Source organism: Erpetoichthys calabaricus, chromosome 7, assembly GCF_900747795.2.
Source record: "Erpetoichthys calabaricus chromosome 7, fErpCal1.3, whole genome shotgun sequence".
In the NCBI taxonomy this organism is placed as follows: domain Eukaryota; kingdom Metazoa; phylum Chordata; class Cladistia; order Polypteriformes; family Polypteridae; genus Erpetoichthys; species Erpetoichthys calabaricus.
Genome location: NC_041400.2, coordinates 35,961,036 through 35,975,805, shown reverse-complemented (window position 1 = coordinate 35,975,805; position 14,770 = coordinate 35,961,036). Strand labels below are relative to the sequence as shown.

The window sequence follows — 14,770 nt, the reverse complement described above, 5'->3', positions numbered from 1 at the left end:
TGTTTAGGTTCTGTTATGTTCGTTTATCTTTTTAATGTACCTTATATTGTCTTGTACAATAGAACTTACTGTTGCTTTTTTCTAAATTACTGTTGTGTCTTTCATTGTGTGTTTACTCACCGCCCAATTTAAAGAAACCTGTGTGCTGTTATTGGTAAATTTCAGGAGTTCCCAGTCTCTTAATAAAACTGGGTGGCGTAGTCGGATAATTTAATGGTGTCTAAGTTAGATTACCTATAAGTGTGACCAGACACCTGTGACATGGGTATGCCCTGTGATGGACTGGCATCTGCTCAAAGGTTGTTTCTTGTATTGTGTCTGATGCTGCTGAGGCTGGTTTTAGCCTCTGTTACCCAGAAACAGATTATGTGGGTTCAGTGCTGGATTAATAGCTGTATTTTCTACCCACCTTAAAGATCTGCAGGTATTTGTTTCTTTAGTAGGAAATTATATATTTTTTATTTGGGCTGTTTAATAAATAATAGTAAATTTGAATTGTGTTGTAAGACAATAACTACAACATGGTAAGAATATAACAGTGAAACCTATAAGGGCCTTTGAAGCCTTTGGGCTTTATTTTACATACAATATTTTTACTTCATTTTAAATACTATTTTAGTCAGATTATGATATATGAAGAGAGAGTGTTGTTCATTCCAAATTCCTACAAAATTTGGTCCTAAAATTATAATTGTGATACTAACTCTCTACATGAGTTAGTTTCCAGCCAGTTAACTCTTACATGTCTTTGAAGACTGACTCAAAGCTGTGCCTTGCAGGTCTTTTTTATTATTATTTATTTGATTCTGTTGTCCATTTAACCTAAAAGGTGACATCAAAATTTTCACCCCAAGCTTTGTTATATAGATTTGACCACCATAACCTGTAGTACAGAAGACATTTAGCATGTTTTTACAGGCTGTAATAGATGGAATGAACACAATTTTATTAATCCTGAAGGAAATGGATTAAAGCAGAAGACAAAAAGGCACAAATAATGTATGTATATAACAAGAATTCACATAATCTTAAGTATATTACCAAGGTACAAATGCATATATAACAAGAATTATCTATAAGTAAGTCAACAAAGTGTAGAATGATTAGAATTGCACATATAGAGTCATTGTCCAGAATAATAAACAGATTCCTAAATGACCTCTGCTTTACCACTTTCTCCAGTGAGTTCAGCCTGACACCCAACATTGAACCAGCCTTTTTAATCAGATTCTTTAGTCTGTTGCCATCACCTGCATTAATATCATTTCCCCAGCACATTACTATATAGAAAGTTACACTGGCCACTACAGGCTCGTCGGAAACATGTACAAGTTGCCTGCATACATCAAACGAGCTCAACCTCCTCAGGCAGAACATGCATCACTGACCATTCTTGTATCCAGGGTCTGTGGTGGTATTCCACTCAAGCCCATCATTCAGATGTACCCCGAGGTATTTATATATCCTTACCACCTCCACCTATTCAGAGTGAGCTTGACCCTCCAGATGTTTACGATTATCATGTTGAGCTGTAGGTGCTTCAAAAGGCACCACGCAGCAGTCCTTCACTAGTAAACAAACTAACTGGAGAGTTAAATCCACTGAAGTATATGGTAGGTTAAAGTTGACCTGAACGGCATGGCCATGTTGCAAATATGTGTGGCAGCTGCGCAAAAAAAGTTTTTTCCTCAGCTGATAAGAATTTGTGTGTTTGTATTGATTGTTAAACACAAAACCAGGTTAAAGTTGACCCTAACATACTGTAAGAGTTAAAACAAACTCAGAGGGTTCAAGGCTTGAACCAACCCTGGACAGTCATGAAAACACACACCTGTCAAGCAACCGAACTTACTTAAATTTTCGACATTCAAATGAAAAGCACACTCTGGAAACCCCACAAAATCACAGAGACAGCATGTCAGCTTCACGCACGCAATGTCATTCCCGGGATTTGGACCCCGTTTCCTGGAAATCAAATACAACAGTGAAAATCCCTTTGCTACCCTACCTCACAATAATGAAGTCAACCGGCTAGATTTTTCCAAGACCTCCGTTTTTGCTTTAAACCGGATGAGAGACAACTAATGACATCGTCGAACTGCAGACACCTGATACCGCTGTTACCTCTGAAAGCCACGCCCACACACCCCTCTTCTTCCGAACGTCACGCCCACTTTATAACAAATGTCTCCAACTTGCCAATTCATGTAGGCAGATGTTTGATAGGTGCAATATTTGTCACTTGTTCATTTGTTTTTATTACAGTTATTATACTTTTTTTAATTTGCTGTAAAAAAAATTGTCGTAAACCTCTGTGTTCTTGTGTTCCAACTGCATTTCCTCATTTGTAAAGGAATATTACATCTAATCTTTTGCATATATCATCTCTACACGTTACAAATTGTTATCGGGTCTATTCAAAGTTGCGGAGTTAACGTTACTCCATTCAAAAATGTTACTATAATTAAGCAAATTGTATCTTTCTTAGAGGGTTCTTAAAACGCATATGATGTATTTTTTTTTTTTAGAACAAGATTTTGGGAACTATACCTGTATTGTTCGAGGGCTATAGCGGAAGGCTTTAATGTTACACTGCCAACGAATAAACACATGTTAGGGTTGAGTGACGTTTCATTCCACCAATGAAGCTCTTGGATAGGATTTTGCGAACAAATCGTTAGGTGAGGAAGGCCGGGCTTTCCTGTTCTCTACATGAGTTAGTTTCCAATCTGTTTAAGGCTACTCAGCATTGATTCGACTCAGAGGTGAACATGCAGTTTCAATGTTCAGGATTTGGACGGGACGAAGCCGAGTTGAAGATAAAATTTCATGTAAATCAGTACGTAATGCTGTCTACTGTTTTTGACTCATTTTTGTGTTTTACATACATGCAAAGTATGTCGAGTCCAAATTTTCATTCATATTGCATTTATAACCGTACGCGTATTGTTATTGCTGTCAACACAGGATAGCAGATTTGTAAATGAATATTGATTTACACCCACACTTGTTTTATTTGTACTGTATTTCTGCATCGTTTAGTTTACATATTTTGTTTTACAAAAACAACCAAATTATTATTTGCCAAATGGTGTAATTTCCTTGACTTAGCTAACACACTTGTGATTTTTGGAGTTTGTTTTCAGGATAGAAGAATATTTAGGCTGTGAGTGCCAAATTTAAAAGTACAAGTTTTAATTATTTTCTGTTGTAGGTTAAAAAGCTGTTCAATCAGGTGTTTATGCTGAGGAGTAACCGGCTTTTTTGTACACTTTGTAGGTCTGTCTGTATTTATCCAGTTTACATCAATAGCAAGAAGACGATAGCCGAAGGAAGACGAATCGCAGCCGAAAAAGTAAGAATACATGCGCTTCTATACCAGTTCATTTCCATCAAGTGCTTGCATTTTTTAATGTTTGTTTTTATTTTCAGGCGGTAGAAAATCCAACGTGCTCAGAAATACATAATGTGTTAGGAGCAGCAGGAATGAATGCCGTTTGTGAGGTATTGTGCTACATTGTTTTAATTTAGTCTGCTATTCTTAAATGGCCATAACTGAAGGGAGACTTTGTTTTATCTTTACAGAATAAATTGCACCCAAGGGAGTGGAACAGAGACTGGCAGTTTAGGGGAAGGGTACGAGTGCAGCTCAAAAAAGAGGATGGAAGTTTGTGCAACGAACAGTTTTCTTCACGTGAGTTACCCGATTGTGTTTAAAACAGCGTTAGGTAGATTTCATCTGGGTAGTGTAAATCATTGGGTAACACAGGTCTGCAAAATTAAAGTTGTTATAAATTATTTTAAATGTAAAGTTATTTTTGTATGCATTTAGGATCACAAAACTGTACTGAGAATGCTTCACTTGACATTTTAAAGGCAAAATAATGAGTCTGTCATTTCAAGAAACAATTCAAAGTGCAAATCCTAAAAGTCAAATTTGAGAGTTGTGTTGCAACCCAATTATTCAAACTTAACTGTTTTTGTTTATATATCATTTGAATCTTTCTTACCTTAAAACTTAGAAATTACTTCTTTGAAAGATACCCAAACCTCTTTTTCAGATCATTCATCGTGCCATCGCATTCTGCATCAGAAATCATTTTTCTAATATAAGGTCTGGCAAAAATGCCCTCTTTCAGTGTAGCCTCGGACAAACCCAGACTTTTTTGGCACAAATATGTAAAACTGGCTCTATCTTTGGGTAGTGTTTTGAAAACTGCTTCATTCAAACAAGCTTAATATGAAGTGGTGGCTCTGGGTCCACCAAGCTAGGTCTGGTAATGTTTTTGGCATCATGCTGTAGGTTCTTTTTTTCCAGCTGGCCATTTCTTCTGAATTCAGTGTCAGTTGAAATTGAAAACATTAGCATGGCTTGACTGCTGACACAGTAAGATCCACTGAATTTTCAGACCCCCTTTATATGAAGCAGTGGTGCTAATTGTTATTACCACTGTTAAGTAACTGTTTGGCTTTAATCTAAAGAAAGTATTAAAATCAAACATTTTAATAAAGTGTGAAAACAATTAAATCAATTATTGACAGTTTTGTGGGAAAAAAAATTACATGATGGAGAAAAATGGGTTTCATTTTTTTAATTCAGCACCCAAAAATATATAAAAGTCATATAAAATAATCTAAACATTTTTGCAATGTATACATGCTGTCAGAAACTCCACTCTGAGTCATAACAAGGTTTGGGGCAGTCACCCGTATATTTGATATCCTGGCTGCAAAGTTGCAAAAATATAAACAGCACAGATGTGCACAAAACCGAGCCTAAAACAGAACTGAGGGAATAAGGAAAAGGTGGGGGGCTTTTAAAAGGGAAGACAGGAAGTAAGGTCAAAGGGGTCAGGCTCACAAGTGTCTTCAGCCATAGGCTCGAGCCCAGACATGGCATCACAGGGGCTGGAGCCAGCAAGGTCTTCCTCCATAGGCTCGGACCCAGAAGTGACGTCAAGAGAGCCAGGTGGAATCTCCCGTGAATGGTCTACAGGAAAGGGAGAAAAAAAAAGTCAGTGCACTCTGCCGCATCTTGGTGTGATTCGGAATTGCCCTTATTCAAGCCCTTTAACTGCCTGCCATGCGCATGTGTGTGACAGTGTATAATAAGTGTAAGCTGTAATGTGTTGTTTCAGTACTGATACATTGCCTTGTGAAAGTTTTCACCCGCCTTGGTGTTTGTCCTGTTTTGTCGCATTACAACCTGGAATTAAAATGAATTTTTGGGTGGTTAGCAGTATTTGATTTATGAAATATGTCTACCACTTTGAAGGTGCAAAATATTTTTTATTGTGATGCAAACAATAATTAAGACCCCTCCAAAAAGTAAACAAATCATGAGTGTGCAAATGTAGTCACTTTCCAAAGTCATTAATTTGTAGGGCCATCTTTTGCTGCAAGTCTCTTATTGAACATCTCACCACTGGGATTTTCTCCCATTCCTCGAGACAAAACTGCTCCAACTCCATCAAGTTGAATGGGTTGCATTGGTGTACAGTAATCTTCAAGTCATGCCACAGGTTCTCCATTGAATTGAGGTCTGGGTTTTGATGAGGCCATTCCAACACCTTTAAATGTTTCACTTTAAACCACTCCAGTGTAGCTTTACCAGTATGTTTAGGGTTGTGGTCCTGTTGGAAGGTGAACCTTCATCATCCCAGTCTGAAATCTTTTGCAAACTAAAACAGGTTTTCTTCAAGAATCACCCTGTACTACTTAGTGCCATCCATCTTTCCTTCACTCCTGACCAGTTTTTCTGTCCCTCCCGATGAAAAACATCCCCACAGTATGATGCTGACACCACCATGCTTCACTGTGGGAATGGTGTTCTCGGGGTGATGGGAAATGTTGGGTTTGCACCACAATTCTAACCTTCTTCTCTGTGTTTGAAGGAGTCCACCACATGCTGTTGGGTGAACTCTGAACTTGCTTTGATTTTTTTTCCTTCTTCTTTAAGCAGTGACTTTTTTTTTCTGGCCACTCTTCCATAAAGCCCTGCTCTGTGGAGTCGTCCTGTGGACAGATACTGCGATCTCTGCTGTGGATGTCTGCAGTTCCTTAAATGTTATCCTTGGTGTCTTTGTTGCATCTGTGATTGATGCCCTCCTTGCACTTTGGGATATTCAAAGTTTGGGGTATTTTTTTATTTTTTATTTATAACATAACCCTGATCTACAATTCTCCACAACTTTGGTTGTGACCTGTTGCAGATTTACAGGCCTTTTGGAGCAGACCTCTTTAGACATCATGTGACAGATCATGTAACACTTTGATTGCACACAGGTGGACCCTTATTAACTAATAATGTGATATCTGAAGTAATTTGGTTTAATCAGATCTTATTTAGGGGTTTCATAGTAAAGCGAATGAATACGTACACACAACTTTTTCAGTTTTTATTTGTTTGTGTGTGTGTGTGTGTGTATATGTATACGTGTGTGTGTATAATATTTGTATATACACACAAGGTATTTTCATCCACCTCAACAATTTGGAATAGTATTACATCTGAGATTGACATTTCAAGTTAATTATATGTGAGTGTAATGTTTCAACAAGTTTTGTTTCCTCAGCTGAGTCATTTTTTAACCTCTTTTCTCTTTGGTTTTAGGCAAGGAGCTTATGTTGTATGTAGCTGAAATGATCCCAAAGTTGAAGAGCAGAACACAAAAGAGTGGGACAGGAGAGCAAAACTCACAGCAATCTGATGGCGGTAAAAAGAACAAGAAAAAGAAGAAGTAACCATTTGAACTGCTAGCGACCACCTCAGGAGAACTTCTTTCTATAAAAAATGTTTAGTTTTCTCATACTGGCCATATTCGTGCTATTCCAGTGAGGACCATTCTTATAATTCATGAAAGCAGACATCATGCTATGTGCAGCAGCACTGCTGAAACATTGGGAATTCAAACACAGTTTTGAGTGCAGGTTGATCCTGTTTATATTTGGATGCTTGATTATGCCAACTAAAGAATATTGTTTTACATTATAAAAATATTCAATTGGGAGAACTAATGAGGAAATAATTATTTGGAGTTTAAAAAGGATTTTATTTGAAGTTTTTGGATTTCTATAGCATGTATTTACCCCAACGTGTTTGAAAATGGTTTTGTTTTGCACACATTAAATTACATAGGTTTCCAAAATTAATAAGTTGGAATTGTGTGTGTAATTGAGCTCCACACAGTTATTACATGAGTTTGAGTGAAGGTGGCCCACATTTTATATCATCACTATTTTATATTTAAGACAGAAATAACTCGCAACCAAGTAAGATGTGCAGGAACTGTGAATGGCTGAAAATATTACATGAGATATGAAAAGAGCAGTGCCATAAATTAAGTTACAGGAATACTCATGGTATATTTTTAATCTAGTAATAACATTAAAGCTAGCCACAGAGTCCAAATTTTGCCTTTGAAGATGGTGGCAGGTCAATATTTAATACTTATCAGTGGTGTTCTGGGAATCTCAGACTCAAAGCACATTATTTAGTTTTTGTTTCATTTTTAATACTGCAGTGTATTTTGGTTTTTAGTTTCTGGATTCCTTAAGGTACTCAAGTGTGTTCACACAGTACAAAGAAAGTGTGATTTGATTGTAGTGCTGTGCTTGGATAGCATCTTTGGATGCTGTTCACTTGATAAAGGCGTGCACAAAAAAAGCATGTTTCTGTGGTCCATTAAGTAATTCTAAAATGGTGCACTGTGTAGCTAGCTTCCTCTTGGTTTGATTGTATCTTGTGTGGCACTCATCAATGAAGATCTGACTACTAAATATGTGACCAGTTGACTGTATCTGTATCATTGAACCACATTCCTGGAAGAAAAATGTTCAAAGCTAACAAGTGGTCATCGCCCTTCTTTTTCCAGGCTTCCAACAGAAAAACATTTTGGAGGCTGTTACTGTAGTATGGTAGGCATCACAATTGGGTGTATAGTTGTAACTGCTGATACTTAAGTTTTCCTTTGGTCAATATACCTGTGCCACTAAGTGCCAGAGTAAGAGAAAAGTGGTGAAGCAGGAAATGGATTCTCCATTTGTGTTGTCCAGTCCTGTAGTGCTTGGTATTTACAGCTCTCTAGTACAGCCAATGCTTGGAAATACAATGGTGCCCTCTAGTGTCAACTTTGGTAACTTATTTATTTTTCCAGATTGTTTTTTTTTTTTTTTTTTTTTTTGCTGCAAAGTAGGTTTAGCCCAGGAAAAGACTGTGGAAAAAGTATTTGCCCCCTTCCTTTTTCTCTTGTTTATAACACTTATTTCTGATCTCCAAACAAATTTAGTATAATACAGAAAACAACCTGAGTAAACAATACACAAATTTTAAATGATCAACTACTGTATTTATGGTAACATCCTCATGGAGAAATTTTGGCTCTTTTCTACAGAATTGTTTTAATGTGAGGGGTTTTGACAACGAACTCTCCATTTCAGGTCCCACCACACCATCTCAATGGGGTTTCAATCAAGATTTTGACTAGGCTGCTTCAAAATTTTAGTTTTTTCTTTTCCAGCCTTTCAGAGGTAAGCTTGCTGTTGTGTTTCAGATCATTGTTCTATGCCTAGAGCTTTAGTTCACGGACCGATGACAGGTCATTCCCCTACAGTGCTTTTTAAATTTATGCTCCCCACAATAATGGCAAGTCACCCAGGCCCTGAAGCAGCAAAGCATCACCACACCATCACACTACCACCACCATGTTTGACGGTGGGCATCATGTTCTTATTATGGAAAGCCATGTTAGCTTTATGCCTGCTGCCATGTGACTCGTGTCTTCCAAAAAGTTCCTCTTTCGACTCCTCAGTCCACAGAGCATTATCCCAAAGGGTTTGGAGTGTAATCAAGGCAAATGGTAGACGAGCCTTGATGTTTCTCTTGTTTAGCAGAGGTTTTCACCTTGCAACTGAATACTGTTTTGCCCAGCACCTTTCTAATGGTGCAGTCATGAGTGCTGATATTAACTGAGCTGAGAGTGGCCTGCAGTTCCTTAGATGTTTGTTTGGTTTCTTCTTTAACTTCCCGGATGAGTTTTCTGTGTGTTCATGTAGTAAGTAATGTGGCTTGGCCAGCCTAGGCAGATTTAGCACTGTTCCAAGTTTTCTCCATCTGGAGATGATGGCTGTCACTGTGGTTCGCAGGAGGTCTCAGTGTTTAAGAGTAACCCATTTTCGACTGATATATTTCACTATCTTTCTTTGGTCTTCTTTTGATGAAAGCACAAGGTGCCATTTGTTGAGACCTTTTAACCAACTTCACATTGCTGGAAAGGTTCTACCTTAGTGATGTTTAGATTTAAGACAGCTGACAGAGACCAAGCTTGCGTGTGTCCAGTCTTAATTTGGTCCACTGCATGATTGAGTGACTAAGGGAGCAATTACTTTCTCACGTGGATGATTGTCATGAGAGGAGTCCGTGGTGTTGGGTATTTCCACATGTGCAAGGCACTGGCTGCGTCATTAGCACTCTGGAGTCCAAGATTGCAGCACCTGTGCCCAACAGAAGGATAAAAGGAGGAAGAAAGAGAAAAGTGGGAAAAGAAACTCAAGGCAGCGGTAAGGAGGCCGAGCAGTCAGTGGCCCAAAAAAAGAACATCGCTGCTCATATTGAGCACAAGCTGGGAGCGATCAGGAACTCCAAGAGGTCATGTAGGCAAAAGGAATGAGGAGGCCCAGCCCTGAGTGCCCCAGTGGGTACTGACAGAAGTGACTGGATGAGCGTCGAGAAAATCGTCTTCGTCAGTTGCAAGACCCTAGAAGGGTCAGCTGGGGGAGACAGGATGTGAAACATGTGCAGGGACAGCAGAGGAACAAGGAAAGGAAAAGCAGTGCGAAGTCTGCACACTTTCATGTTTGTTTTTTAGGAATGTATTTAAGGCCGATATTACCTCCACTTGAACAACACTAGATTGTATTGATTTATTTATGTATTTATTTGATTGATTGAAATGCAATACACACTGAGCTAGTTTTGCACTAAATGCAATGTACCTGCTTTGCTTTTAGGTATGGCATGCTACAAACATTAATTAAAAGGCAATGTGCTTTTAATTGTGTTTTATTCTGCCGTAGTGAAAAGCAATCCATAATTTGGTTGATATGTTTTTAAGTATGACACGATTAAACCGTCCCAAAATGAATAGCCCCGTTGCATGTGTATTGCATTTTAACATTGTTAACATGTTGGATTGCATTTAATTTTGGCACAAATAATCCTTCAAATGTTCTCCCCATGTCTGCGTGGGTTTCCTCCCACAGTCCAAAGGCATGCATGTTAGGTGCATTGGCGATCCTAAATTGTCCCTAGTGTGTGCTTGGTGTGTGTGTGTGCGCCCGCCTTGCGGTGGGTTGGCGCCCTGCCCGGGGTTTGTTTCCTGCCTTGCGCCCTGTGTTGGCTGGGATTGGCTCCAGCAGACCCCCGTGACCCTAGAGTTAGGATATTACAGGTTGGATAATGGATAGATAACTAAATCTTATTTTCCATGTTTCTTTGTTGATGAGCTCCCACTGAAGAATTTATTTGTAACAGAGCATATTGTGCTCATGCCAAAACGACTGAAGCAACAACTAACAAAGAGGCATTTTTGATACCATTTTAACAAAGTTTACCGTCCGCCATCAATCACAGAGCGTCCCGGTAAAACGACAGTAAATACACCTTCAACCTTAAAACACAGACTTCATCACATCGCTGTGCATGACGAAACAACGGATGGGTGACTGCTCGTAAATATTTACTGACGAACAGGCCGGCGTTCTAAATGGAGTGTGCATTAAATCAAAAGTGAAATGGCATGCAAAGATATTTGAACACAAGGAGATCGGTGACAATCACACCTTAGTGTGCCACGCCAAATCAGAAAGAACAAATGAATTCCACATTGCACAGATACAGTGGTGTGAAAAACTATTTGCCCCCTTCCTGATTTCTTATTCTTTTGCATGTTTGTCACACAAAATGTTTCTGATCATCAAGCACATTTAACCATTAGTCAAATATAACATAAGTAAACACAAAATGCAGTTTGAAAATGGTGGTTTTTATTATTTAGGGAGAAAAAAAAATCCAAACCTACATGGCCCTGTGTGAAAAAGTAATTGCCCCCTGAACCTAATAACTGGTTGGGCCACCCTTAGCAGCAATAACTGCAATCAAGCGTTTGTGATAACTTGCAATGAGTCTTTTACAGCGCTCTGGAGGAATTTTGGCCCACTCATCTTTGCAAAATTGTTGTAATTCAGCTTTATTTGAGGGTTTTCTAGAATGAACCGCCTTATTAAGGTCATGCCATAGCATCTCAATTGGATTCAGGTCAGGACTTTGACTAGGCCACTCCAAAGTCTTCATTTTGTTTTTCTTCAGCCATTCAGAGGTGGATTTGCTGGTGTGTTTTGGGTCATTGTCCTGTTGCAGCACCCAAGATCGCTTCAGCTTGAATTGACGAACAGATGGCCGGACATTCTCCTTCAGGATTTTTTGGTAGACAGTAGAATTCATGGTTCCATCTATCACAGCAAGCCTTCCAGGTCCTGAAGCAGCAAAACAACCCCAGACCATCACACTACCACCACCATATTTTACTGTTGGTATGATGTTCTTTTTCTGAAATGCTGTGTTCCTTTTACGCCAGATGTAACGGGACATTTGCCTTCCAAAAAGTTCAACTTTTGACTCATCAGTCCACAAGGTATTTTCCCAAAAGTCTTGGCAATCATTGAGATGTTTCTTAGCAAAATTGAGACGAGCCCTAATGTTCTTTTTGCTTAACAGTGGTTTGCGTCTTGGAAATCTGCCATGCAGGCCGTTTTTGTCCAGTCTCTTTCTTATGGTGGAGTCGTGAACACTGACCTTAATTGAGGCAAGTGAGGCCTGCAGTTCTTTAGACGTTGTCCTGGGGTCTTTTGTGACCTCTCGGATGAGTCGTCTCTGCGCTCTTGGGGTAATTTTGGTCGGCCGGCCACTCCTGGGAAGGTTCACCACTGTTCCACGCTTTTGCCATTTGTGGATAATGGCTCTCACTGTGGTTCGCTGGAGTCCCAAAGCTTTAGAAATGGCTTTATAACCTTTACCAGACTGATAGATCTCAATTACTTCTGTTCTCATTTGTTCCTGAATTTCTTTGGATCTTGGCATGATGTCTAGCTTTTGAGGTGCTTTTGGTCTACTTCTCTGTGTCAGGCAGCTCCTATTTAAGTGATTTCTTGATTGAAACAGGTGTGGCAGTAATCAGGCCTGGGGGTGGCTACAGAAATTGAACTCAGGTGTGATACACCACAGTTAGGTTATTTTTTAACAAGGGGGCAATTACTTTTTCACACAGGGCCATGTAGGTTTGGATTTTTTTTCTCCCTAAATAATAAAAACCATCATTTAAAAACTGCATTTTGTGTTTACTTGTGTTATATTTGACTAATGGTTAAATGTGTTTGATGATCAGAAACATTTTGTGTGACAAACATGCAAAAGAATAAGAAATCAGGAAGGGGGCAAATAGTTTTTCACACCACTGTATCTTCATAACGGAGGGCCTATATGATGGGCAGATGAACGTCAAATGTTTTGCATGCCTACCTTTTGTTTTGATGAACAGTTGCATCGTATTCAGCCCTTAACGTTTCAATGATTTAATTCGCTACTGGCAAACTAAGCAGAAATGATAATCGCCAAATCCTATTTTGTTGCATTTGAGACCATTTTAGTTGCAGTCTGGAACCCTGGTGGGACCACAGTTTGGGACACTTGGAGATTACTTTTGGGCTGCATGTGGCCAGTGGTCCGCCATTTGAATAGGCCTGCACTAATTCATCATGGGATCCAGAAACATTAAAAAGAGAAGCACCACTGACTTCTGTGGTTGCACATGATGGCAGCCCGAACCTCCAGGTGGTGATAGTTATGACAGCCTTGAAATGAAGCATCACAGAATGGTGGAGATATTTCTTCATGAGGTAAGAACTGAAGCAGAGAGAGGAGAAGTTTGTAAGTTGATCAAGGAAGCCCATTGCTACCAGCATTGAATGATAAATGCCATCCTATCTCCTACCATTGCCAATTTGAAAACAAAATGGCCATAACTCTTCATGCATGTACATGTATAATCATTTTGAACTACTCGTTGACCAAAAATGTCCTCAGCCATTTGAAAATGTCATTCCAAGAATGTGGAAATCTCATTACAGAGTGTTTTAAAAGCAAGCCAGGTAATGCCATTGTTCAAAATGTCCTAACCTGTGGTGAAGAGGAGGTGACTGCCTGTGTCTTGCAGCTACTCCTTGCACATTTTGAGGAGAAAATGGATGGGCTCATCCCTAAAGCAGAGGTGAGTAAAATATTTTCAAAAAATCATATGTATGACTGCATGCGTGACTTAAGTCATGATATCTGTTTGTTTGCATGCTGCATCTATTGTTGTTTTGTTTTTTTTTTGTCCAGGGATCACTCAACTTGCCTGACAGTCCTTGACTTATAATTCTTGGTATGTAAATATAATAGTGCATAGATCTAATTTTACTAGATAACAGTTACTCTGGTTTCAGAGTACTCTTTACAGAGTCATGAATGTAATTTTGTAATGTTTATTTTCATGTCAAACTCTAAGCAACCAGTGGTAGATGGTGAGCATTGAAGGTCAGGTTGGGAACACAACCCAGCTTTGTTTCTGGACTTGCTGCTGTAAGTTGCTTCAATTTCAATATCAGGAAAAGGCGGCATGCACCCTTGGGTTTCTTCAAAGGTAAGACATTGGCTTAGTTTCCATCTACTGTATACGTTTTCATTAAAACTGACTTACAGACTTTATTACACACTGCCCGTAAAACAGTATGGAAGGTATTATCTGCAAAAATAAAAATTATAAAATGAAAATATTATCTCTTTTGTAATTTCATTTTCAAAGTCTGCATGCAAAAATGCTGCAAAATTTTAAATGTAAATGAAACAACCCCATTTGCAATTTCATTTTCAGCCTGAACCACAATGAAGCTGCAAAAATGAAAAGTAAAACGTAAATAAAAATCTCTGGCGCCACCTGCTGCTCACTGAATTTTCATTTTCCACTTTGCATTTTCATTTTCAAGTTGTCAACATGCAAATAGCGCGGGTCAATGGGCGGGGCTTAGTGATTTCCGCCAATTTTTTGTCTTTCGTAGCAGTAGATCCCCTTCGATCTATAGACTACTCACGTCATTGTGTTTAATTCATTTGCTTTTCATCTTCTTACAAAATCCAAAGACCACGCATCATCGTAGTTCTAATGAAATTGATGTGCAATTTATTTACAATATTTAACATAACAGAAATTATCCTTGATTACGTCACAATTTCCATTTATTTTCACTGAAGTGGAAACAGACTGAAATTCTGTAAGGGATCATTATCTGTATCTAATACTTCTCTCTTGAGCCCCGGAGTTCAAGTGAACTGCCGCTACCGAGCACATTCAAAGCAAAATCATCACTTTGGTTTTCTTCACTAACACCTGAACCCGAATCTATCATGCTGTCACTATGAACCGTTGAAGTACTGTCGGTATTCTCACGTAGCAGATCGCCTTTTATTTCACACGCTTCACACGCACGAAGTCAGCTTTTTCTGTCACCGCAAATACTGTGTGAACACCCGCCCTCTGTCACTGGATGACTTTCAGCTTTCGAGTTACGGGTTTCAGGTTACAGACTAACGGCAGGAATATTTATTTAAAAACCAAATATGAAATTCTTATTAATATATTCTGATTAGTTTTGGGATCCCTGCAGCCTAGGTTAGCCC

The 14,770-nt window shown here is 38.9% G+C and overlaps 1 protein-coding gene across 1 annotated transcript; it reads left to right on the top strand.

Moving 5' to 3' along the window:
* Positions 1–2,676: 2,676 nt before the first annotated feature.
* On the top strand, positions 2,677–7,155 carry srp19 (signal recognition particle 19). Its single transcript, XM_028804837.2, has 5 exons — positions 2,677–2,839; positions 3,280–3,355; positions 3,433–3,504; positions 3,586–3,694; positions 6,614–7,155. The coding sequence occupies exons 1-5, from the start codon at positions 2,772–2,774 to the stop codon at positions 6,742–6,744; spliced, it is 456 nt and encodes a 151-aa protein (XP_028660670.1). The 5' UTR covers positions 2,677–2,771; the 3' UTR covers positions 6,745–7,155.
* Positions 7,156–14,770: the final 7,615 nt, after the last annotated feature.